The sequence below is a fragment of the Tachypleus tridentatus genome, chromosome 11, assembly GCF_004210375.1.
Source record: "Tachypleus tridentatus isolate NWPU-2018 chromosome 11, ASM421037v1, whole genome shotgun sequence".
In the NCBI taxonomy this organism is placed as follows: domain Eukaryota; kingdom Metazoa; phylum Arthropoda; class Merostomata; order Xiphosura; family Limulidae; genus Tachypleus; species Tachypleus tridentatus.
The window spans coordinates 32,773,813-32,801,341 of record NC_134835.1 but is presented as its reverse complement, the minus strand read 5'-3'; the positions used below and the strand labels follow the sequence as shown (position 1 = coordinate 32,801,341).

At 33.7% G+C, this 27,529-nt stretch overlaps 2 protein-coding genes across 6 annotated transcripts in view; one reads left to right on the top strand and one right to left on the bottom strand.

The window, feature by feature from the left end:
• Positions 1-27,529, top strand: part of LOC143231885 (RNA-binding protein, mRNA-processing factor 2a-like) — a 442,935-nt gene that overhangs the window by 66,388 nt on the left and 349,018 nt on the right. The gene's annotated exons all lie outside the window — the stretch shown is intronic.
• LOC143232433 (potassium/sodium hyperpolarization-activated cyclic nucleotide-gated channel 2-like) overlaps positions 608-27,529 on the bottom strand; it is an 84,782-nt gene continuing 57,860 nt past the window's right edge. The window contains exons 5-9 of the mRNA XM_076467888.1: positions 15,710-15,859; positions 13,240-13,458; positions 12,921-13,067; positions 8,867-9,110; positions 608-5,494 (exon numbers count right to left, since the gene is read on the bottom strand). Of these exons, the coding sequence (XP_076324003.1) occupies positions 5,016-5,494; positions 8,867-9,110; positions 12,921-13,067; positions 13,240-13,458; positions 15,710-15,859 (1,239 nt within the window). The 3' untranslated portion in view covers positions 608-5,015. The remainder of the gene's footprint in view (positions 5,495-8,866; positions 9,111-12,920; positions 13,068-13,239; positions 13,459-15,709; positions 15,860-27,529) is intronic.

Here is a 27,529-nt window from a genome sequence, read left to right as displayed (position 1 = left end):
TCAAGATTTCGATCTTAACTTTTTTTTTCATATTTCTAAGTTTCCTAGTGGCAAAACGGTATACCTATGTACTCATACCCCAAGAAATTGGGTTTCGATACTCGTGGCGGGCAAAGCACAGACAGATCTTTGCGTGGATTTGTGCTTAATTCCAAACCAACAAAACATATTTCTAACTTTAGTGAGAAATTTATTTGATTTGCTGTAAAGGTGTGTAATTTGCATTTTAGAGTTTTTGATTTACATGTAAATGTCTTAATCGCTACAGAGTCATTAATACAAAACACATCATAAAACTAAATGCTCGTTTTATAATTATTTTTTCCATCACCAATAAGCGATGGTTTAGTGATTCTCCAGTCTTAGCCTGTTGTCTTAAAAATAATAAACGTATCATTCTCGAATACATATCCCAATTATACTATACGTTCTGAACTTAACTTGATAATAAAAAACAGCTAATTGCCACGATATATCTGGTTATAAAACATTCCAGCTAGATAGTGACAACTAACTGGAAATATTTCAAACTATGTTTTTATGCTAAATTTGGGGTTTCCAAAATCAGTGCAAAATTAATAAAGTAGACACGATTACATACACCCTTTATTACCAACAATAAATATTACACTATTCTCAACAGGTCATTATAAGTTATCTAAAACAACGTGCTTTTGGTTTTATATCTTATCAGACTTTCTTCTTCACTTTTTATTGGACAATCCACGATTCCAAATACTTTAAAACAACCTCTTTGAGCAGTTCATAAGATGAGGAATTTCGGTAATGTTCATTTCGTGGGATATAAAATACGTACGCATTAAAGAAGTTAACTACAGCGAATTAATATGTTAAACAGTAACTACTTTAACAACTTTGGGCAGAATTTGAAACTAAAACCACAGATTAAGAGAGTCAGCAAACATACAAAAATGTTTCTACAAAAAGGGTATAAAAACCAGAATATAATAAATCGTTGAATCATTGTAAGCTTTCAACAAAAGTAATGAAATATATTTATAACACTACAAAATATATCTGATGATGAAGCAACATTTTACAACAATTAAAACGCATAATTTGAACACTTCCCTAACAATATATCTATATAACATAGTGATTCTAATAACTTAATACTTCTTAACGTATGGAATGAATGTTACTGTTACGGAGAGATCTGATTTAATTTTTTATTACTTAAATTGATGTACTTAATATGTCATCAAAATTTACCATTTTCTGTGCTAATATAAACTTGAATTAAAAAATAAAAACAATATCATAACTTTCTTCCATTAAACATATTTACATATATGTACTGTATTCTATTATAACCATAATTTTTTAAGCTAAACTAAAACACATTAAAATTAAACAAAATACACTGTATTTTTTAAAAAAAAGATCCTAGGCTACAAGCTACAACGTGGAATTATAAAACGTATCCTAGGTTTTGGAGGTGACCGAGAAGTAGTACCCACATTGCGGTGGGGTTACACTGTCTATCAGTCTTAACCTCCAATTCGATAGCGTCACATAAGTGCAGGTTCGTATTATATTCTATATATATTTATATAAAGTTGAAGCAGATACGTTTATTCGAATATATTCGAATACTTGTTTTTACTGGATCTACTCTGCATTTTGTGTTACTTTGTTCGTCATAATGTAAGTTAATATGTCTCGATTCAAACTGTTGTTTCATGTTTTTTTATTTCTATAGAATACTGAAACAAACTATATAAAACATCTTGTTTCAAATTATGAACACAATTTCATCGTTAACCTGTATTTCATTGTTAGAAATATAACAACAATATATACATATGTAAAAATCCACAAAACTTTATAAATATTATATTGCATACTGGTATTTGAAACAAATATATATAATGTTTTCTAAACATAATCCAAATTTTTTTTCTCTTTTTTCTCTGAAAAAGTTTAAAATGTACCATAAACGGACCAAAGTTATATCGTATAGAAATTTAAAAGTACGACTGTAATGTTCTTAAACTTTTAATCTGTATCAAGATTTTAAAAAACTACAGTTCTTGAATGACAATGTTTTGCCCCGAAAACAGGACGTTTGGACTCAACAAAAGAAATTAAAAACAGACTGAAAAAGCAAAGAAGTTGTAAACTAGTTTTAACATATTTATTGGGAAACTAAACACGCTGGAGAAATAATACATTATTCCGTGTGTTCGATCACGCGAGTAATCAAAGACCAGTAGGGGGCGTGTACAGAGATATCTTCAACTCGTGTATACAAGAGACTAATTAGGATATTTTTGCCTCTTTACCATGAACTTGAATAATTTTTCATGCGGAAGTACTATAGCTAAGCACAAAACACATTAAATCAGTGTTTAGAATTCTTGCACCTATATTAACTTTCTATTTAAAAAACAAGAGTTGTTCTTATCAAATTCTCTTCAACCATCGAAATTATGGTGTTAATATGCTTTCTTGTATCATGTATTTTGTACTTTGGAAATTATTCAACTTTTCCCTGTTGTTGTCAGAATAACTGGTGTATATCCTGGTTATTAGGTTATTAAACCTTTCCCTGTTATTGTTAGAATAATTGGTGTATATTTTGGACATTAAACTTTTCCCTGTTGTTGTCAGAATAACTGGTGTATATCCTGGCTATTAAACCTTTCCCTGTTGTTGTTAGAATAATTGGTGTATATTCTGGACATTAAACCTTTTCCTGTTGTCAGAATAACTGGTGTATATCCTGGTTATTAAACCTTTCCCTGTTGTTGATAGAATAATTGGTGTATGTTCTGGACATTAAACTTTTCCCTGTTGTTGTCAGAATAACTGGTGTATATCCTAGTTATTAAACCTTTCCCTGTTATTGTTAGAATAATTGGTGTATATTCTGGACATTAAACTTTTCCCTGTTGTCAGAATAACTGGTGTATATCCTGGTTATTAAACCTTTCCTGTTGTTAGAATAACAAGTGTATATCCTGGTTATTAAACCTTTCCCTGTTGTTAAAATAACAAGTGTATATCCTGGTTATTAAACCTTTCCCTGTTGTTAGAATAACTGGTGTATATCCTGGTTATTAAACCTTTCCCCGTTGTTGATAGAATAATTGGTGTATATTCTGGTTATTAAACCTTTCCCTGTTGTTAGAATAACTAGTGTATATCCTGGTTATTAAACCTTTCCCTGTTGTTAGAATAACTGGTGTATATCCTGGTTATCAAATTTTTCCTGTTGTTAGGATAATTGGTGTATATCCTAGTTATTGCAGCTTTCCCTGTTGTAGTCAGAATACGTAATATATAATATGGTTATTCAATCTTTTCCTGACATTCTCAGCAAAACTGCTATATAAATTTATATGTATTTGATTTTAAGCTTGAGTTTTTCATTCAAAACAATACAAATTGAAATTAGTTTTAAAAATTATACGTATATATATATATATATATCACTGTTAATTCAGTTTTGATAAATTATAATTTTCCCCTTTTCTTTTTAAAATTACATCTAACAATTATTTTCTAAAGTTCTAAGGTTATCGTTACCCTTTGAATTTTATCAAAAAGTCCTGGTTGTAAAAAAATTTTGTATTCCAATTTTTCCTTGTTAAATTAAACTGCACACCTTTTGGGGTTAAAAACTGACTTACGTTCAACGTATAAATTGATTTTTTAACTTTAATGTATTTTTTTTAAATAAAAAAGTGATATGTGTTCGAACTTAAAGAAAAAATTAAATCAACCTCACGGTGAATAAATATGTTCAGGCTAACCTATCCATTCCTTATATAGAAATTCTCTTTTCGTTATGTAAAAATATTTTTTATCCGTCTCTATAATTCAGAACATCTGAGAAACACTATCGAGAACACTAGTTCAAATCACTATATATAGTAAATAATATTCCTATATTATACAGTAATATCAATGTGGTTAAGCCTATTTTGATGTAGTTTTAGACTGCTATTCCATATGTAATGAAGTATTGAAAATATTTACAATAATTATAATCATATTTTAAGTTTCTATAGAAATCTATTTTAGTTTATATTATTTCTATTTATTTTACATAATGTTTCTCTATATACCCAAAACTACTAAAATACTTTTTTTCAGTACACTTGTCTACGCCTACTTTTCTAATATTCACATGTAGACGAACTGGACTAATTATATTGCAACTCCACAATAAGTGTATTGTTTTAATTATATCTATATGTCTATACAGAGTTAAAAAATTATGTATAGTCCTACGGGTTAAAGAATTAAACGAGCAGGAAAACACTTAACTCCTAGCTTGAGTTTTGAGACCTTAAATATTATATATTTGATTACCTTCTAGAGGTTCTAAGTCCACAAACTTTTAGCGTAAATATCGATATAAGAATACGTCCAATATTTAATTTTTACACTTTTCTCTCGTTAACAGCGAGATGTTTAGTCTATCACATTAAAAAACTTCGTTTCTTTACAGAATATTTGAAAGGGAAGCCAATGAACAAACAAAAAGATTTCTTTAAATTACATTACAGAAACTAGTTGGCTAGTATGTTCTTATTTCTTTAGATCAGTATGGTAACCCTACTTCATTATACACTGTTTTAGACTATGTGCTATATATTGTTAGTCCTTCCATTTTATTTAAATGTATCATAGAGTCAGATTTATCGTCAAAAACTCCTCGACTGCTTACTTTTATAGTCATCACATTTTCAAAGCCCATAAATATTTGTTCAGGCGTTTCGTCAACGGAAGCACACAAACGTATAAATCCAGTTCAGGCTTAGGCAATATAAAGAGTGGGTATTTACGTCTGCATCAATACTTTCCCGCCAAAAATAAAGGACTAGTTCATGTATACTTATATTTCGTCACTCGCAACTTTATTTATTCCTGTTAGTGTGGAGATTTATCGGTCAATTTCTCTATTTGAATAATACTGTAATTCTATTTATAAGCAACACCAACATATCGTAAAATGATGTCTATATTTCGTTACAAATTGATTTTCAAGAATTCTTATTCAAGTGTACAGGAGTGCTGGGCCTGCTAGGAGACTGGTAGAACGTTTCCGAACGATGGATTGTTTGGGATTCCGTTCGTCCGAAATCAATTTGAGGGAAACAACTTTCGGACTTAGGTCGTGGAATTGTACATTTCAAAGCTGCAGCAATAGATTTGTCATGCTTTCCAAGATGAACTTTCTGCTCATCCTGAGAGAATTCGTCACTTTCTGGAGTCTGCGCAGAAAGGAGAAGAGCGTTGAAGGTCTTGAGGTCGTTTTGCAAATCTTCCCGTTGACTGACAATGTTCGGATTTTTCCCAATTTTATTGAGTCTCTCTGCAGCAACGGATTCCATAGTCCGCCGCATCACTGGAAACATGTCCAGGACAGCATTGAAGTGCCCCACAGACAGGGAAAACAAGTGACAATACGTTTCTGCTCGGACACTGGCTACTCGTCTCGTGTTGGTCAGCAGACAAATTTCTGGAAAATAGACAGCTAAATTAAGCTGTAATAAACGCTGCATTCAGATTAGTTACCATAAAACCTACTCAACACCATTGTCATATAGAAACTTTAAAAAAACAAACTTAAAGGATGTAGGATAAAGAATGTATAGTATTATTTAACCAAAGTTAAATAATAATATATGCATTCAACATAGAATAAACAAGAATTTGTTTGTTCGTTTTTTGAATTTTGTGAAAAGCTACACGAGGACTATCTTCTCTAGTCGTCCCTAATTTAGCAGTGTAAGACTAGAGGGAAGACAGCTAGTCATCACCACCCACCGTCAACGCTTGGGCTACTCTTTTACCAACGAATAGTGGGATTCACCGTCACTTTATAACGTACGCACGGCTGAAAGGGCGAGCATGTTTGGTGTGACGGGGATTCGAACCCGCGACCCTCAGATTACGAGTCGAACGTCCTAACCAGCTGGCCATGCCGGGCCTCATAAATAAGAGCTGATAATAAATACTACTTAATGGAGTTTATGTACTTCAAAATAAAAATATCTTCATCATCAGGAGTTAATCCATATTTCTGGACCAAAGATGTTCTCAGCGTTCACCTCTTTTTTCCAATAAATATCTCAATCGAGATAAGTGCATCTTTAAAATTTTGACCGAAAGAAATCAATTTTTCAGAGGTGTGTGTGTGTGTGTTTGGATTGTTTGTTTCGTTGTTAATATCAGTGGACTCAGCAGATAGCCGAATGTGGCTTTGTTATAAGAAACACACACACACACGTTGTTCATAACAAAGCTGCGCGATAGGCTATCTGTTCTCTGCCCACCGCGCGTATCCAAACCCAACTTTAAGCGTAATAAGACCTCAGACTTAGCTCTCAGCCACCTGGTGACAAAATAAGAGAGTAACTAGTTATACGACTAGGCAAACTAAATAAAAATAATGTTTTATAATAATTCTCCTCAGAAGAAAATACGAAGCAACAAAAGTAACAAAAAAAACACTACAGTTATTGCCAGTGACACATGTATCAAAATAAAAATGGATTAAATCAAATACTTAAACGTTATTTCACGTTTAATATTTTTATCATTATGTTAGTCTTACGACAGATAACTGTCCTTTGGAATGATTCGTAATTCATTTGAAAATAAATTTTTAAATATTATTTCTGAATTTAGAAAATGTACTTAGGTTTAGATAACGAAACTATAATCTTTATGAACTAGACTGACTATACAAATACTGAACATTAATGCGAAATAACGAAACGTAAACCATACACCATGAATTATTTCTAAGCCCCAAAAAACAGACATTATAGTCGTTTTGAAACCGAAATTAAGCAGTTGTTATTCTTTTCAAAACTTTAGTCATGTGATAGAGCGGTGTTGTTCGAAACAGAGCGCCTTAAAAACCGCCTAATTACGATTTTCAAGTTTTAACACTTGGAACCCAGCTACTGAGACAGTTTTCACGAAGTGACCGTTTAAATTTGAGCATCATGTCTTATGATTTTTTAAGTTGATGAATAAATTTTCGGTGTTTCAGGTAAGTTGTTTTTAACCCTAAAATGTAGGTATGTAGAAATGGAGATCAAAATATAAAAACATGAAATAAACTAAATGTTGCTCGCACAAAATAAGACGAATTTGTGACCCTAGTATCCTGTGTTTTTTTAATATTTATTTCAAAATGGCGGGAAGTGGGGATATATTATTATTGTTATGTCACATTATCAAACGTAATTTTATGTAATAGCTATTTAAAAAAAAAATACTAAACGTAAAAACGAAATCTCAGAAATGCCTCAAGTTAAAGGATGGATCACGCAAGCGTTCAACACAATCCATAGAACAGGAAGTGGATGCTGTCATCCTACACAGCAACAGCGGTTTTGTGTAGTGTACAGCGATCGATATATTAAGAGCAATAAACCCTGCTAGTGTGTAAGAGTCGGGCTTATGAACTGTGAAACTGTTAATATCCTGTGTTACATCATATATGCATTAACTGTGAATCTGACGCTAGCGCAGATGATGGTGGATCAGACCAGTCTCAAAAATTCTAAAAGTACCTACGATCTACACATCAATTTGTAGCACGTAATTAATGTAACGTAGCTTTATTTGTATTGGCTTCTTTGTTTGTCTATAATAGTTTAGTTGTTTCAATTCATTCCACAGCATGTTTCAACTAACCCTACTTAGGAGATTGGTTGAAAGATATACTTTGTTTTATTTTTTCTTTTATTCTATTTTCACAGATGTTAGATTGTAGATTCAAGTTTTAATAACACGTAATACCAGCCAAAACACATTTATAATAAACCACGTTTACGTGACGCATGTTGGCTGAATTAATCTTCCTGAAAAATATTCCTAAATTAAAACTGTTTCAATTAGCCTTTATCTTCTTCACGCCAACTATTATTTCTAAACACTGTCGAATACAAGCTATATTATTTTTCAACTCTGAATTACACAGCAGGTATTTTTAAAATCCTTATAAATCACGTAACATTCTTTAGTGTATACAATTAAAAATAATACTAAACATGAGTATCAGAACAAAGATAGTATCGCTTTGGGGCCTGCATGGCCAGGTGGGTTAAGGCGTTTGACTCGTAATCCGAGGGTCGCTGGTTCGAATCCCCGTCGCACCAAACATGCTCGCCCTTTAAGCCGTAGGGTCGTTATAATGTGACGGTTAATCTCACTATTCGTTGGTAAAAAGAGTAGCCCAAGAGTTGGCGGAGGGTGGTGATAACTAGCTGCCTTCTTCTAGTCTTACACTGCTAAATTAGGAACGGTTAGTGCAGATAGGCCTTGAGTAGCTTTGCGCGAAATTAAAAAAACAAAGAAACAAACACTATTGCTTTGAAGTGTTTGGAAACAAATTCTATTCTCCATACCAACAATCAGTACAGTTCAATAGATACCCACAATATAATAAATAAAACATACAACAAGAGATGTACGTTTATTACAAGAAATATTCTTCTGATTGTTATTAAGAGAGAGCTTTGAACTTTCTACTTGTGTCATTAGTAGAAATTCAAAAATAAAATATTAGCAATATGTTACGACTCGTGAGAAATTACATGTATCTGATTGTATTTAAAAACATTCTGGTAATGCATCTTTCATGTCATATTTGAGTCATGTTCTAATGTGTTTCACAAAGTTTTATGACGAATTATTTGAAGAAGTATTAGCCAATATTTTGCCTTGAAGAACATAAAGGAATTCTGTCACAAATAGATATCAAGATTCATAGAAAGAGTTACTTTTTGGTTTCTGTCAAAAGGAAATATCGAAATTTATAGATAGATTTAGGTTTTTGTCAAATAGATGAAGCCACCTTCGATTATCAACTAACCTCCGAAATAAGATCCATCAGACAAACTTGTAGCTACATCGCCATTGGACATGACAATATCAACAATCCCTTCCTGTATGAAATACATCTTGCTTCCCGGAGTCCCTTCTTTGATGATGATATCATTGGGCTGGAAAACTTCGTAGTGTAGTTTAGTCACTACATCGTTAACGAAGTTCTGGTCAGCGTTGGAAAAAAATGGAACAGATGCAACCAATTCACGACAGTTGTAATTGATCACGTCCTAGGTTTTTGGAACAAACGAAATAGCACTGAAACACGAATCGAAACAAAACAAGCAAGTAAATAATTAATTCTACCTCACATATTTATAAATTAAACGTTTGTGGGAGTTTTTGCGTGCTAACCTCGCTATTTGTATTGGCGCACAATGTTGGATCGGAATGATATATAAAAAAAAACTTGTAAACGCAAGCGAACTGATTACTCCGATTTGAAATTATGAAAGAATGTACCTACTACGTTGATTGAAGTCTCGTACTTGAAAGTAAATACCAATTAGAGAATTCCAATAACTCGAGCGCTTTCGAAAGGAAGTGTTGTTTTCGCCTTCCAGTTCTCCAGTGGTATTTGTTACAAGGATTTAATTTGAAACTTATTTGACAGCGTAACAGACTTATTTACAGGATTATAACCACAGTAAAATTTGCTGTCTAAACCAATCAGAGGATACTAAAGAGTGGATTTCTACAACTTAAACGGTTACGTTCATATCTGGAGACTCGACATGGCCGGATGGTTAAGACGCTAGACGCGCAGTCTGGGGGTCGCGAATTCAAATTCCCGTCACCAAAGATACTTACCCTTTCAGCCGTGGGATGCTATAATGATACAGTCAATCCCACCATTATTTGGCAAAAGAGTATCTCAAGAGTTTAGAGCGGGTGTTATTGGTTAGCTGACTTCCCTCTTGTCTATCACTGCTAAATTAGGGACGGGTAGTGCAGATAGCCCTCGTGTAGCTTTGCGCGAAACTTAAAAACAAATAATCACATCTGGATGAACGGTACTCTTTCGTAGTAAATTTTAACTTCAGCATCTTGTGACGTCTACATGTTAGGGTTAGTAATCTTCCAATAAAACACGAAAATATAACAAAAATGTTAAGGTCACGTTTTAAATATTTTCCATAGTATATATGAAATATACGTTCCCATTTTATTTATTTCTTTATAATGTGATTAAGCACCGTAAACAGTTTGTTTGTTTTTGCGCAAAGCTACACGAGGGCTATCTGCGCTACCCGATCCTAATTTAGCAGTGAGAAACTAGATGAAAGGCAGCTAGTCAACAACATCCGCTGTAAACTCTTGAGCTACTCTTTTACCAACGAATAGTGGGATTGACCGTATCATTATAGCATCCCACGGCTGAAATGGTAAGCATGTTCGGTGACGGAAATTCGAGGCCGCGACCCTTAGAGTGCGAGTCTAGCACTTTAACCATCAGGTCATTCACCATATGAAAAAGAAACCCGTCTTATGGAAGTAAACTTTTCATTTGTTAACCTATTTTGAAATCGACCAACATTTACGAAAATTGTTTTAATTATTTCTTTAAGTAAACAAAAAAGTTATAACAAGCTGTAATTACATTAACGTTCTTGTACTATCTTATTTGTATTTACAAGAAAAAAAAATTTCTCTTACGATTTCTAATGGCAATTATAAAGTCGAGGAAAAGACTGGACTACATAGGTAAAAAAAATGTTAAGTCGAAGTGAAAGAGAAAAAATGTCTCTCTTTTATAACCTAAGCTCGGCAATGTTGAAAAAAATCTACACATTGAACAAAATTAATACCACCCACAAAGAAACAGATAGGTGCCTGGTTTTGTTCATAACTGTAAATTTCTAAAACCATATAACTCGAATAAATCATAGAGCTGTGGTGTTTCCATGTGATATTTGAACTATAACTACCATCTTCAACATAAATATCTCACACACGAAACTGTACATGTTAGGTTGATAGAATATTCAGAAAGTGTGATTTTGGTAATTGTCATTAAATATATTGTACAATAATGACGCAAAGTATATCCTTAATATTCCCGATACTTTTAATTTTTTAAACTGAAAATTAGGCCTAATTTAGATTAAGAAAATAAAAACAAAAACTTCATGGATTGATGTAAAAGTTGGTCGGTTTTTTAAACTGAAAATTAGGCCTAATTTAGATCAATAAAAAAACAAAAAACTAGATGAATTGATATAAAAGTTGGTCGATTTTTAAAACTGAAAATTAGGCTTAATTTAGATTAAGAGAAAAAACTACATGGATTGATGTAAAAGCTGGTCGATTTTAAACTGAAAATTAGGCCTAATTTATATTAATAAAAACAAACTTACATGGATTGATGTAAAAGTTGGTCGGTTTTTTAACTGAAAAGTAGGTCTAATTTAGACGAAGAAAAAACACAAAAACTTGATGAATTGATATAAAAGTTGGTCGATTTTTTAAACTGAAAATTAGGCCTAATTTAGATTAAGAGAAAAACACAAAAACTAGATGAATTGATATAAAAGTTGGTCGGTTTTTTAAACTGAAAATTAGACCTAATTTAGATTAAGAGAAAAAAAGCTACATGGATTGATGTAAAAGTTGGTCAATTTATTAAACTGAAAATTAGGCTTAATTTTGATTGAGAAAAAACTACATGAATTGATGTAAAAGTTGGTTGATTTTTCTACAATAAATTAACATCTGTTTTTAATGTTCTGGAGAACATTTTATATTCATGCAAAATGTATAATTTTACTGCCTGTAAATATCAGTCTTATATAAATAAGTAAAAAAAACATTTTCACGTGTTTTATAAAACTAGAATATTCTTTAGTTGAATTAATTATGTTAATTAAATCAACTGTTAAGATATATATATATATATACATACATCTATATAATGTTGTTTATTCCTATATATTTTAAATTTGCACTTAACGTTACTATTTTTTGAATATGTAATGCGAAATACACATTTTTTTCCCATATATAAAAGTCGACCTGTAAACTCTACACACACACATTGATAATGTAGATCAGTAAAGAACAAAACTGGTTTATATATATTGAAAACTTAATTATATTTTGGTATAATATGAAGTTCTGGGCTTGGTAGCATTCATTACCTGAAAAACTTGCTCTTACATAAATACAACTTTTAATCTTATTTATAGTTAGTTTGGAAGCATTTCAAGCTGTACCATCAACCAATAAAAAACAAGTTTATATTTCTAGCTACCAATGTATAGTTCGTACTGAAATCCACCTTCAACCCTTCATTTCTAATCATTAAGCCAATTATGGATACAAAATCGTAAGTGTATAGACGGTCTGAGAAGAAATGGACAAAAAATGTTAGCTTTTCGTGGGTCCCTCAAACCTTACACTAACTATGACGTAAGTTGCATATATATGTGTTAATATGACCTTTGTTATAAATGTTTTACAGCAACTATCACTTGGGGTCCTCTCACAAATATCCTTCCACTGATGTCCCTACCAACGACAGCGGAAGAAACAAAGTAATGCGCAAGAAAATTACCACAATTAATTGATGCAATTAAGATATAATAATTAAGGAGGATTTGATTAACCATGGTGAAGTAATTCGTGATAACAAAAAAACCACTCGAAGTAAAAATGTATCTCAGGACAGCTGGTGTGGGTATTAACACTTTTACTAATAAAGCAGAGAACAACGTTTCGACCTTTTTAGATCATCTTCAGGTTAACAAAAAGTGTTAATACCCATACCAGCCGTCTTGAGATACATTTTATTAACCAATAAGCGTGGGTGTTTTCTGACAGCAAAGCCACATTGGGCTATCTGTTGAGTCTATCGAGGGGAATCGAACCCATGATTTTAGGGTTGTACGTCTGTAGACTTACCGCTGTACCAGCGAGGGACAATTAACCAATAAGGCATCCAACGAATATACAGAACATTAACCATGCAAACGCAGAAGTATTAAAAACACAAAATAACCCAACAGATTTGAAGGTGACATAATAACGGTAAACAAACACACCTCTCGTAATCTTTCGGATAATTCTCCAAGAATAGCGTCCTCGTCATAATACTTTCCTTGGTAGCGGTGCTCAAAGTAGTCCGTAATGCGCTGTCGTAAGTCGCGAGGCAGTTTACGATAAGCCATGTATTCTTCCACCTGTTTCACCTGCAAAAAAAAGTCCGTTATACGCATGATCTGTCGAGAAGAATAATATATTTGTCAACAACCTTACTGAATGAAGTAACGAAGTTAACACAATACAGTTTGTAGTTCAAGCCTAATATTAAAGAAAAACTACATTATACCTTACTATGGACTTAAGGGTGTTATTTTCTACCTTTTCTCTGTACTGACGTCGAGACGAATCCAAAGACTGAATGAGATTTGTTGTGTGACCAAGAAATAATGCATAACAGGTGGCGCCACTGATCATGCTTAGTAGAGTTAGCCACATATCCGTCAGATTCTGGGGCGGAAATCGCCCATAACCAATACATAGCATGTGAGACATGGCTTTGAATAAGGCCCAAGAATATTGTTCAAACCAAACTACGTCCTGAAACACAAAAGAAAAAAATAAGTATAGGAAAAATTAACATTCATAATACAATTCTGTATTTTTCTTAGCAAGACGTTACACAATTTGCATTTTGTTTGCCACGGGGACTCGAACCCTGAATTTTAGCATTGTAAATCCGTAAACTTAGCGCCGACCCAACAGCGGACATATAATGTAATAAGCACATGCTACGTTCTAATGCTCTTTTATCGTTGCATGCCAGACTGTTTTCGCATGGCAATCCCTATTGATACCTGGTGGCTTATGAGCGCTAAAAATGGATTTCGATCCTTACGGTGGGCAGAAGAGCACTGATAGCCCATTGTGAATCTCTATATTTAATAATAAATAAATATAATTATTAATTTTAAGCATGCAGATATACTAGAGGAAAGGCAGCTTGTAAATAAGCACTCACCGTCAACCACTGGGCTACTCTTGTCTGACCAAATAGTAGAGTTTGACTGTCACTATTACAACGTACCCATAGTTCCAAAGTGCAAAGAGCGTTGCTATAGCAAAGAGCCGCAAACCCTGAATCCTTAGATTAACATTTCCAAACACGCTAACCACTAGGCTTCGTCTGGGTCGCATTTACAGAAACTAATTATTAAATGAACGACCAGAGCGTTTTGTTTCGTCAATTACACAGAATTATTCAATCTTACAAAGTCGTTCATGATAATCTGTTCCAGTTCAAGATCCTCTAAAAGGTATTTTTCTTGACAATTTCTGTCGTTGTTGTTGTTGTTTTCGAATAGTATCGAACATCAATATTCAATATTATCATTGTAACAAGTTTTGATTTTATTTAAATATGTTACAACGTCGTTATTTCTTAAAACTTTACTGCAGAAAAGAAAAGTTCACTTTGTCAGTCCATTTGTACATTTAGGATGATCACGTGTACAGCAAAGCAAGTAAATTATGGATTTGTTAGAGTATTTGGAGTTTTATTATCGTGGCTGTTATTGCTCAGTTCTTCAATACTCTCGTCTAGTGCAACGAATAGAGAACATTGGTACAATTAACAACGTGACACGTGACAGTATATTCAGTTAATTTGAAAACTCAGATATTGTATTCGTAAAACGTCTTGTGCTTTGGGGCACAGATCTAGAGTAACTGAAGGTATGAGATTTTACTCACAAATGAATGTCATAAGTGGGTAATCGACGGTATGTTTGAGGTATTATAGTACTGCGATTTGGGGTTCGATCCCTGTCTGGCGCCTAAAACAAATTAACTAAATAGTGAAGACAGCTTGCACCTTGTCAATTTCTGACTCGCACATTTCTTACAATTTGTTTAATAAAATGTCTGTACATTTTCGTGAGACGTTTTACTTAAAATATACTTTAAAATAGTCTTCTTTCGAACAATTTGCATATCTAGTTGTCACGGACAAAAAAAAAACACACGTTAGCTTTTACGATAATTACAAAAGCTATTATTACGCTGTAAACGTTTCATTCGCAGTAAAAACCTATCAACATTGAAAGAGTTTTTTCTCATTGGTTCTGTCAAAGTTTCATTTATCCAATGACAGTACTCGAAATTCTTAATGTTTATATAAGGTGGAATCATTGACATTCTCTGTTTCAATCTGTTTCCCCTCGGGACAGTCTGTCTCCTTCAACTTGTTTTTGTTGTCACTGTTTCTAATAGAATTTAGCCAAACTTTTTTGACACTGATGTAACAAGTTTTGGAACATTTCCTAACTGTATTCATATAATACATAACTTCATATATTTTCCCTAAATAAAGTATATTTGTTTATTAATTCTATATTTTCTTGTGGTTTCTAGAGCAGTGTATAAAATCTTTAACAATAGTTGTCAGGTTCGTAGTTTTAATTCGTTTCTTTTTATCCCAGTAAGAAAAGAAAACAAACAAACAAAGACGAACTTACGAACCTGACAGCTATCGTTAAAGATACAGTTTCTATGAGCAACCATTTGCTTAAGAAAGCAACATTTTTATGACTATATGCTCAGTAATCAAAAAACTGTATCTAGGACTTTTTATCCCAGTAAGGGTAAAATGGTAATAAATCGATGCAAAGAACTTTATTCTTGTTTACAATACACTAAGAAAGTTTAAGTCAGTAGAAAAAAACAACAACACCACAACTGCTACATTTTGTAGGAATAGGTGAAGCAGGAAGAAGGAAATAAAATAAAACTAGGATGCAAAAAAACCCGGTTAAAAATTACAGGATCTTGTGGTGTTTTTTCTACATCTCACCTGGAGTTCATTTATAGAAACCCAGGAGCTAGCAGGATAACCTTGGAGCATGGGGACTAAAAACTGGAGACATCCGCTCCAGTGGCCAATCAGTAGCATCATACATATCAAATTGAATATCTTCATAAACATATTCGCCATGTTCAGAAACTGAAATGGAAAAAAAAATGTATATATAATCTTATAATTATAATTATACATATAATGTATATATAGTCTTATTATAATTATACATATAATGTGTATATAGTCTTATTATAATTATATATATAATGTATATATAATCTTATTATAATTATACATATAATGTATATATAGTCTTATTTTATTAACAGAAACGATTATATTCTCGTTACCATGATCAATAATAACCTTGTGACCAGAAACACGAACTATTAAATATGCCAATAATTATAAAATTGACAGATAAATAATTAGATGGTGAACATGTTTTGATATACTCCGTGGTCTATTTTTTAGAAAAAAAAATACTCCTATCAAGATTTAAATGTAATTAAAGTCAATTTTTCATACCCTTATACGCGGATGCTCCGGAGTGAAACAGCGCAAATATCTCTAAAACAGTCATGGAATGAAATCAAACAGAGAAAGTTTTAAAACAAAATCAGTTAGTAATATTTGTGTTCTAAAAATAAAAAGATCGTTTCCAACATTAACACAAGAATCAGTTTTACACATCCTTTCTGTCAATAGTGACAGAAATGTTTTATTTGTGTTTTACTATTTTGTTTTGTAGGTACAGTAAGTGACGACTTTATTTTGTTAACATTTCTACTTCTCAAGAACAGAATGCAGGTATACTTTTGTCCAATAAAAGTAGCAAAGACAATTCATTTCGACATCCAGAAGAGGAAGTGAAGACATTTAAGTAACATATTCTGATGTGAAATTACGATACAAAACCAACACACAGATTTCTTATGAGCTCATATTACAGTGTTGCAATAAGTTATAGAAATCATAGCAAGGTTTTTCTTGATTATATCTTAGCTGGATTGAGATATAGGAATTACACTTATTTCTTTATCTATCATATCATACAGTGTTGGATTACGTTGCAGGTACTGCATCCAAACTTTTCTTGATCTCATCTTAAAGTGTTAGGTTAAGTTAGAGAAACTGTATCTTGACTTCTCTTTATTTCGTCTTACAGTATTGGACTGAGGTATGGGAGCAAAATCAAAGTTTTCATGACCTCATTTTTATTTGTTAAAAACGAATAAGGAAATCCAAAGGGTTTTACAAAGAAACTGGTTGATAGTATTAAAATAATAATAAGGATTTTTAACCACGTTAAAGGTAAACAAGTTATCAATATTGAGACAAGGTCCGTAAAAGATCCTGATGTCATGGTTTTATTGAAGTCTACTAAATGACTCTGTGGCTTTTCAAATATTTTATTCTTTTGTATTTTTACAATATAAGAAAACCCTGACCCTGAGATGCATTCTTTGGGAAATATTAAAAATTACTTGAATCATGTGGATATTAATACTTGGAAGTTAAGAGAAAAATTGAAAAAAATTGAAGTAGGTAAAGCAGCAAGGCGAGAAAGGTTTTGTTCAAAGATCTTAACAGAAAACACGGATAAGAGGTGGAAATATTTCTATTTCATTTTGGGTAGGTTAGCAGACAGTTTGCAAAGAGATGATAAAACTTGGCCAAGAAACAATATGTCATTTAGTCTGATTTCAGGAGTAGGGAAAACTCTATAGTCTGACAAAATAAGCAGAGGGAAATCATTTTGTAAAATATGATATCAATCCATGAAAGTCGACATGGATTTACCAAAGGGAAATCTTGTCTTACTGATCTGTTATACTTTACGGAGGACGTTACTTGTTATCTGGACAATGGAAAAGGATGCAGATTTGATGTACTTAAGCTTTCGATACGGCCCACACAAAATACTAGCTAAGATATTCCATTGATAGGACTTGGGCAAAGACTAGTTGGTTGTACTATAAGATAGCCGGATGGGTGAAAATGAAAATGTATTATTAGTGGATCCTCCTAAATTTGGACTTTTGTTACTATTGGTGTGCTACATGGTAGCCATTGCTTCAGTTTTTGCTTCTTCTTGTTTACGTTCATGATATTAACAGATGGATAATTAGTTTTGTTTATTAGTGATATCAAAATATTGGGTATTTTTATCTGTATTGAGGTATTATGGGATCATTTCGATCAGTTGGTAAGTTGGTCGAATATTTCACAAATGTTCTTTAATTACAGTACAAGCAAGGTACATTTGGGTTATCATAATTTCAATAACAAGTTTAATATATATTGTGTGTGTGTGGATAGAACCTACAGAACAGAATGCGAAATGATACTGACTTTTTGAAAATGGTTTAATGAAGATCTACAAGAATGATTACGGGAATAGATGAGTTATTTTACAAGGAGAGGCTAAGGGCTCTTCATTTATTTTTTACATAAGTTACTTTACAAGGAGAGGCTAAGGGCTTTTTATTTATTTTTTGGATATGAGTTACTTTACAAGGAGAGGCTAAGGGCTTTTTATTTATTATTTTGATATGAGTTACTTTACAAGGAGAGGCTAAGGGCTCTTCATTTATTTTTTACATAAGTTATTTTACAAGGAGAGGCTAAGGGCTCTTCATTTATTTTTTACATAAGTTACTTTACAAGGAGAGGCTAAGGGCTTTTTATTTATTTTTTGGATATGAGTTACTTTACAAGGAGAGGCTAAGGGCTCTTCATTTATTTTTTACATAAGTTATTTTACAAGGAGAGGCTAAGGGCTCTTCATTTATTTTTTGGATATGAGTTACTTTACAAGGAGAGGCTAAGGGCTTTTTATTTATTATTTTGATATGAGTTACTTTACAAGGAGAGGCTAAGGGCTCTTCATTTATTTTTTACATAAGTTATTTTACAAGGAGAGGCTAAGGGCTCTTCATTTATTTTTTGGATATGAGTTACTTTACAAGGAGAGGCTAAGGGCTTTTTATTTATTTTTTGGATATGAGTTACTTTACAAGGAGAGGCTAAGGGCTTTTTATTTATTATTTTGATATGAGTTACTTTACAAGGAGAGGTTAAGGGCTCTTCATTTATTTTTTACATAAGTTATTTTACAAGGAGAGGCTAAGGGCTCTTCATTTATTTTTTGGATATGAGTTACTTTACAAGGAGAGGCTAAGGGCTTTTTATTTATTTTTTGGATATGAGTTACTTTACAAGGAGAGGCTAAGGGCTCTTCATTTATTATTTTGATATGAGTTACTTTACAAGGAGAGGCTAAGGGCTCTTCATTTATTTTTTGGATATGAGTTACTTTACAAGGAGAGGCTAAGGGCTTTTTATTTATTATTTTGATATGAGTTACTTTACAAGGAGAGGCTAAGGGCTCTTCATTTATTTTTTACATAAGTTATTTTACAAGGAGAGGCTAAGGGCTCTTCATTTATTTTTTACATAAGTTACTTTACAAGGAGAGGCTAAGGGCTCTTCATTTATTTTTTGGATATGAGTTACTTTACAAGGAGAGGCTAAGGGCTCTCATTTATTTTTTACATAAGTTACTTTACAAGGAGAGGCTAAGGGCTTTTTATTTATTATTTTGATATGAGTTACTTTACAAGGAGAGGCTAAGGGCTCTTCATTTATTTTTTACATAAGTTATTTTACAAGGAGAGGCTAAGGGCTCTTCATTTATTTTTTACATAAGTTACTTTACAAGGAGAGGCTAAGGGCTTTTTATTTATTTTTTGGATATGAGTTACTTTACAAGGAGAGGCTAAGGGCTTTTTATTTATTATTTTGATATGAGTTACTTTACAAGGAGAGGCTAAGGGCTCTTCATTTATTTTTTGGATATGAGTTACTTTACAAGGAGAGGCTAAGGGCTTTTTATTTATTTTTTGGATATGAGTTACTTTACAAGGAGAGGCTAAGGGCTCTTCATTTATTTTTTGGATATGAGTTACTTTACAAGGAGAGGCTAAGGGCTTTTTATTTATTATTTTGATATGAGTTACTTTACAAGGAGAGGCTAAGGGCTCTTCAGTTATTTTTTACATAAGTTATTTTACAAGGAGAGGCTAAGGGCTCTTCATTTATTTTTTACATAAGTTACTTTACAAGGAGAGGCTAAGGGCTCTTCATTTATTTTTTGGATATGAGTTACTTTACAAGGAGAGGCTAAGGGCTCTTCATTTATTTTTTACATAAGTTACTTTACAAGGAGAGGCTAAGGGCTCTTCATTTATTTTTTACATAAGTTACTTTACAAGGAGAGGCTAAGGGCTTTTTATTTATTTTTTGGATATGAGTTACTTTACAAGGAGAGGCTAAGGGCTCTTCATTTATTTTTTACATAAGTTACTTTACAAGGAGAGGCTAAGGGCTCTTCATTTATTTTTTGGATATGAGTTACTTTACAAGGAGAGGCTAAGGGCTTTTTATTTATTTTTTGGATATGAGTTACTTTACAAGGAGAGGCTAAGGGCTCTTCATTTATTATTTTGATATGAGTTACTTTACAAGGAGAGGCTAAGGGCTCTTCATTTATTTTTTACATAAGTTACTTTACAAGGAGAGGCTAAGGGCTTTTTATTTATTTTTTGAATATGAGTTACTTTACAAGGAGAAGCTAAGGGCTTTTTATTTATTATTTTGATATGAGTTACTTTACAAGGAGAGGCTAAGGGCTCTTCATTTATTTTTTGGATATGAGTTACTTTACAAGGAGAGGCTAAGGGCTTTTTATTTATTTTTTGGATATGAGTTACTTTTCAAGGAGAGGCTAAGGGCTTTTTATTTATTTTTTGGATATGAGTTACTTTACAAGGAGAGGCTAAGGGCTTTTTATTTATTATTTTGATATGAGTTACTTTACAAGGAGAGGCTAAGGGCTCTTCATTTATTTTTTACATAAGTTATTTTACAAGGAGAGGCTAAGGGCTTTTTATTTATTTTTTGGATATGAGTTACTTTACAAGAAGAGGCTAAGGGCTTTTTATTTATTTTTTGGATATGAGTTACTTTACAAGGAGAGGCTAAGGGCTCTTCATTTATTTTTTACATAAGTTATTTTACAAGGAGAGGCTAAGGGCTCTTCATTTATTTTTTACATAAGTTATTTTACAAGGATAGGCCAAAGCCTTTTCATTTATTTTTTACATAAGTTATTTTACAAGGATAGGCCAAAGCCTTTTCATTTATTTTTTCTTGATAAGAGAAGTATAAGAGGTGATCTGATTGAAGTTTACAAGATTACCTATTGGATCGATAGGATAACTTCCTTCGATTTATTTGTGTTTTATTCTGAAAATTTGAGAAAACATAGGGTAGGCTCCAGTTACGACAGCTTTACTTTTCTAAAGGGGTCATTCACTTATCCAATGAATTTTCGTCGGCAATAACGAAGTTTTGTAATTTACAGAAGTTCAAGAGAAGAACTGATTATTTCATTCAAAAAAAGAATGTTTTAAATCTTTTCTCTATTTCGGTTGCGTGAGGACAGTCTTGAAGTACCAAACTGTCCTTTGGTGTCCTTATGTTATGTCAGATAGATGTTTACTTTAAAAGCACAATGCAATTATCACGTGTCTTTACCCTTTCAGTTAATGTATACCAACACTAGAAACTCTAGACTTCATGAGCTTGCAAAGCACTGAGGTAATGAATGAAAAGGGACACAACTTGTTCTCTGAAAGAAGAACTCCACAGAGAAGTTGCTTCTTAAGTAATTAAAAACTCGCATTTAATGCATCAATCACAATTTAATATCGGAGTTTCTGTGCCTTGTCATCTTGCAAAAACACCTAATAACAGAAAGAGTATTTTGTTGTACGAACGACTAACAATCTTCCTTTCTTATAAAAGAAAAATATTGCTAGTTTTTGGCTTTTCCCTGAGTCTTCATAATACTGAGTGGTGCTAGGAAAATACATATAAAAACGAGGAACAGATAAGTGTTTTTCTCTAACAAGACTGTTACCACAACATTGGAAACAAATAAAAAATAATAATAATAACCTTGTTACAACACTCGCAACACATGTTCTAGGCCTCAAATTCCGACTTCCTGAAAGAATCTTCAATAATTAGCACATAAACTTATATATAGATTTATATATAGTTAAGAAACTAGACTACTAAATATCTTTAGATTAGGAAATTAAAAAAATATATTTTGTTCTGTTTCTTTATACGTAAACTGCAACTGAAAAATAAACAGCTATATTTAAGTAACCGCATAATTGTATTTATATGTATTACTCAGGGTTGAGGGCATTTTATACACGCGTGTTTATGTAGGTTGGCGTTTCTGAAAACACTGGAAACGCATCTGAAATCTCGATTGGGAAGTTAATTAGTCAGTTTAATGTTTGGTCTGCATGACCTATAAGAAGTAGTGTTTAAAAAAACTCCTAAAAATGATTCGATACTTTTTATGTATTATGGACGCAGTAAAGGGACTTGGAACTTACCTAAAACCATTAAGATGGCCGAACTTATGAAATGTGGCTATTTTTAGGATTACGGTCGAAAATATCGCTAACAGTGACCTAAATAATTCATTTACTCTTGATTAGAAGTTTGGATTCGTATCAAACGGCCCGGCATGGCCAGGTGGTTAAGGCACTCGAGGGTCACAGGTTCGATTCCCAGTCACACCGAACATGCTTGCCCTTTCAGCCATGGGAGAGTTATAATGCGACGATCAATCCCGTTATTCGTTGGTAAAATGTAACCCAAAAGTCGGCGGTGGGTGGTGATGACTAGTTGCCTTCCCTCTAGTCTTACACTGCTAAATAAGGAATGGCTAGCGCAGATAGTCTTCGTATAGCCTTGCACGAAATTCAAAAACAAACATATCAAATATCACCAATTTATTTCAATTGCAAAGATTAACGTTTTGCTGAATGCAATCCGTAACCACAAAGCATACTTTATATCATATAAACTCTTATCGTACCTCTACACAAAGTAAAAAACAAGGTATTCTACTGCAGAAAAGTGTGTGTGTTTTTTCCAAGTTGCATTACAAAGGCGTTAACTTTAAACTTAAGAGTCAAAAACGACAAAAATGTTATAAAACACTACACTTACAGTTACAAGAGAATTGATTCTGCTACCTTGAAAATTATCAAACCAAGAAGAACTGTATTGTGTGTGTGTGTGTTTTTCTTATAGCAAAGCCACACTGGGCTGTCTGCTGAGCCCACCGAGGGGAATCGAACCCCTGATTTTAGCGTTGGAACTGTATTGATGCAGCGAAATAAACTGAACGTAGGCCCGTCATGGCCAGGTGGGTTAAGGCGTTCGACTCGTAATCTGAGGGTCACGGGTTCGAATCCCCCTCGCACCAAACATGTTCACCCTTTCAGCCGTGGGGGCGTTATAAAATTACGGTCGATTCCAGTATTCGTTGGTAAAAAAATAGCCCAAGAGGTGGCGGTGGGTGGTGATAATTAACTGCCTTCTCTCTAGTCTCACACTGCCAAATTAGGAACAGCTAGCGCAGACAGCCCTCGAGTAGCTTTGCACGAAATTCAGCAACAAACAAACAAAACTGAACGTTACTTAGAATTGTAACGAAGTTCTTTCAGACAACTATATTTATACAAATAAACCATCAACGTTGAAATATATTCTGTATTGATTCTTGATTCATTTTTAAATATAGTCACATTCATTAAGACGTGCATAGTCTTATGGTTCAGTTGTGAGACTGTTAACCTCAAAGTGACCCGTTGATGCAAAATTACAGTCACATTTCAGGGTTGGATTCGCATTAAAAGGGTGTCGGCCAAAATTGATTATTCGATTAGATTTGTTTGTCTGTGTTATTGTCTGCATTTCTTCTATTCTATTACTTCAAAATTACGGTCTCCTAGCCTAAATATTCCTGATGTAGCTTCACGCTAGGTTCCGAAACAAACAAGGCAGGATTTAGTACAATACAAATTCCAGTTTAGTTCTGGTATGTATTCTTTCTATTTCGAAATGCAAAGTAGTTAGTACGGCGTGGGCCAGGCATGGCCAGGTGGTTAAGGCGTTCGACTCGTAATCCGAGGGTCGCGGTTTGGAATCCAGGTCGCACCAAACATGCTCGCCCTTTCAGCCGTGGGGGCGTTATAATGTGACGGTCAATCCCACTATTCGTTGATAAAAGAGTAGCCCAAGAGTTGGCGGTGGGTGGTGATGACTAGTTGCCTTCCCTCTAGTCTTACACTGCTAAATTAGGGACGGCTAGCACAGATAGCCCTCGAGTAGCTTTGTGCGAAATTCAAAACAAACAAACGGTTTTTGTTATTAACCCCAGTTTGTAGTCTTTCCATGTGATATATGTACAGATGATGTCGGGTGTTTTTGTTGTTAACCCCAGTTTGTAGTCTTTCCGTGTGATATCTGTACAGATGATGTCGGGTGTTTTTGTTGTTAACCCCAGTTTGTAGTCTTTCCGTGTGATATCTGTACAGATGATGTCGGGTGTTTTTGTTGTTAACCCCAGTTTGTAGTCTTTCCATGTGATATCTGTACAGATGATGTCGGGTGTTTTTGTTGTTAACCCCAGTTTGTAGTCTTTCCATGTGATATCTGTACAGATGATGTCGGGTGTTTTTGTTGTTAACCCCAGTTTGTAGTCTTTCCATGTGATATCTGTACAGATGATGTCGGGTGTTTTTGTTGTTAACCCCAGTTTGTAGTCTTTCCATGTGATATCTGTACAGATGATGTCGGGTGGTTTTGTTGTTAACCCCAGTTTGTAGTCTTTCCATGTGATATCTGTACAGATGATGTCGGGTGTTTTTGTTGTTAACCACAGTTTGTAGTCTTTCCGTGAGATATCTGTACAGATGATGTCGGGTGTTTTTGTTGTTAACCCCAGTTTGTAGTCTTTCCATGTGATATCTGTGCAGATGATGTCGGGTGTTTTTGTTGTTAACCCCAGTTTGTAGTCTTCCCGTGAGATATCTGTACAGATGATGTCGGGTGTTTTTGTTGTTAACCCCAGTTTGTAGTCTTTCCATGTGATATCTGTACAGATGATGTCGTGTGTATTTGTTGTTAACCCCAGTTTGTAGTCTTTCCGTGAGATATCTGTACAGATGATGTCGGGTGTTTTTGTTGTTAACCCCAGTTTGTAGTCTTTCCGTGTGATATCTGTACAGATGATGTCGGGTGTTTTTGTTGTTAACCCCAATTTGTAGTCTTTCCGTGAGATATCTGTACAGATGATGTCGGGTGTTTTTGTTGTTAACCCCAATTTGTAGTCTTTCCGTGTGATATCTGTACAGATGATGTCGGGTGTTTTTGTTGTTAACCCCAATTTGTAGTCTTTCCGTGAGATATCTGTACAGATGATGTCGGGTGTTTTTGTTGCTAACCCCAATTTGTAGTCTTTCCGTGTGATATCTGTACAGATGATGTCGGGTGTTTTTGTTGTTAACCCCAATTTGTAGTCTTTCCGTGAGATATCTGTACAGATGATGTCGGGTGTTTTTGTTGTTAACCCCAATTTGTAGTCTTTCCGTGTGATATATGTACAGATGATGTCGGGTGTTTTTTGTTAACCCCAGTTTGTAGTCTTTCCGTGTGATATCTGTACAGATGATGTCGGGTGTTTTTGTTGTTAACCCCAGTTTGTAGTCTTTCCGTGTGATATATGTACAGATGATGTCTGGTGTTTTTGTTGTTAACCCCAGTTTGTAGTCTTTCCGTGTGATATATGTACAGATGATGTCGGGTGTTTTTGTTGTTAACCCCAGTTTGTAGTCTTTCCGTGTGATATATGTACAGATGATGTCTGGTGTTTTTGTTGTTAATCCCAGTTTGTAGTCTTTCCGTGTGATATATGTACAGATGATGTCGGGTGTTTTTGTTGTTAACCCCAGTTTGTAGTCTTTCCGTGTGATATCTGTACAGATGATGTCGGGTGTTTTTGTTGTTAACCCCAGTTTGTAGTCTTTCCGTGTGATATCTGTACAGATGATGTCGGGTGGTTTTGTTGTTAACCCCAGTTTGTAGTCTTTCCGTGTGATATCTGTACAGATGATGTCTGGTGTTTTTGTTGTTAACCCCAGTTTGTAGTATTTCCGTGTGATATCTGTACAGATGATGTCGGGTGTTTTTGTTGTTAACCCCAGTTTGTAGTCTTTCCGTGTGATATCTGTACAGATGATGTCGGGTGGTTTTGTTGTTAACCCCAGTTTGTAGTCTTTCCGTGTGATATCTGTACAGATGATGTCTGGTGTTTTTGTTGTTAACCCCAGTTTGTAGTATTTCCGTGAGATATCTGTACAGATGATGTCGGGTGTTTTTGTTGTTAACCCCAGTTTGTAGTCTTTCCATGTGATATCTGTACAGATGATGTCGGGTGTTTTTGTTGTTAACCCCAGTTTGTAGTCTTTCCATGTGATATCTGTACAGATGATGTCGGGTGTTTTTGTTGTTAACCACAGTTTGTAGTCTTTCCATGTGATATATGTACAGATGATGTCTGGTGTTTTTGTTGTTAACCCCAGTTTGTAGTCTTTCCGTGAGATATCTGTACAGATGATGTCGGGTGTTTTTGTTGTTAACCCCAGTTTGTAGTCTTTCCATGTGATATCTGTACAGATGATGTCGGGTGTTTTTGTTGTTAACCCCAGTTTGTAGTCTTTCCATGTGATATCTGTACAGATGATGTCCGGTGTTTTGTTGTTAACCCAGTTTGTAGTCTTTCCATGTGATATCTGTACAGATGATGTCGGGTGTTTTTGTTGTTAACCCCAGTTTGTAGTCTTTCCATGTGATATCTGTACAGATGATGTCGGGCGGTTTTGTTGTTAACCCCAGTTTGTAGTCTTTCCATGTGATATCTGTACAGATGATGTCGGGTGGTTTTGTTGTTAACCCCAGTTTGTAGTCTTTCCGTGTGATATCTGTACAGATGATGTCTGGTGGTTTTGTTTCTTTACTACCTGCATTTAGAAACATGTGTCATACAAGGGTATTGCTGTTGTCAAGTCTGATAAAAAGCAATCGTAGTAAATATCATTTTGTAACAAAGGTTATTTTTAGTTATTTGTGGTTGTACGTCTGAATCTCATAATCTCATTTTACACAGGTACGATATGCGAATCTATATAAGGCTAAACGACTAATTTGGTTGAAGTGTTTTATCTTTACGTGCAAGATTTTTCTTCAAAGTCTTACCCACTCTTTAAGATCATGTTTCATGCTCACATTCAAGTTCTCTTTGAAATGTTACCCAATCACTCCGATGATTTTATACAGTTATATGTACATCTTTGAATAATATGGCACCTAGTCATTACAATCATGTTGTTTTCATCAATATTGCTATTCCTTCAGTCTTTTCCAAACATCTGTGCTCGTCCTGTTATATAATTTGGATGTATAAAATCACCAATCACATATTAACGTAAACATCATGATTGATTAAAACGTTGCGTGCACGCTCAATCATACAACCATGCAAATTGATGCACGTGAGTGGAGCTCAGATATCTGAGTTATATTTAGTTCTCCAGTAGATACATATGTATCTTTTTTTCTTTTCTTTTTTCCAAAAATGTGTTGGTAGCTGCTCTGATGTCATGTTTTGGCATGCTGTGATGTCATGTTTTGGCACCGCTAACTTGGTGGAAACGAAAATAATTTCATGCTGCATAGTGCACGTTGTAAATCAGTACAACGTAGTATTTTTGCTACAATAAAGAAACTGAGGCATCTCAAATCAGTCCATTAACTGTATTCTTGTGTTATGACAAGTCATGAAACATCAAAAAGTGTTTAAAAATATTACTTTTTTTA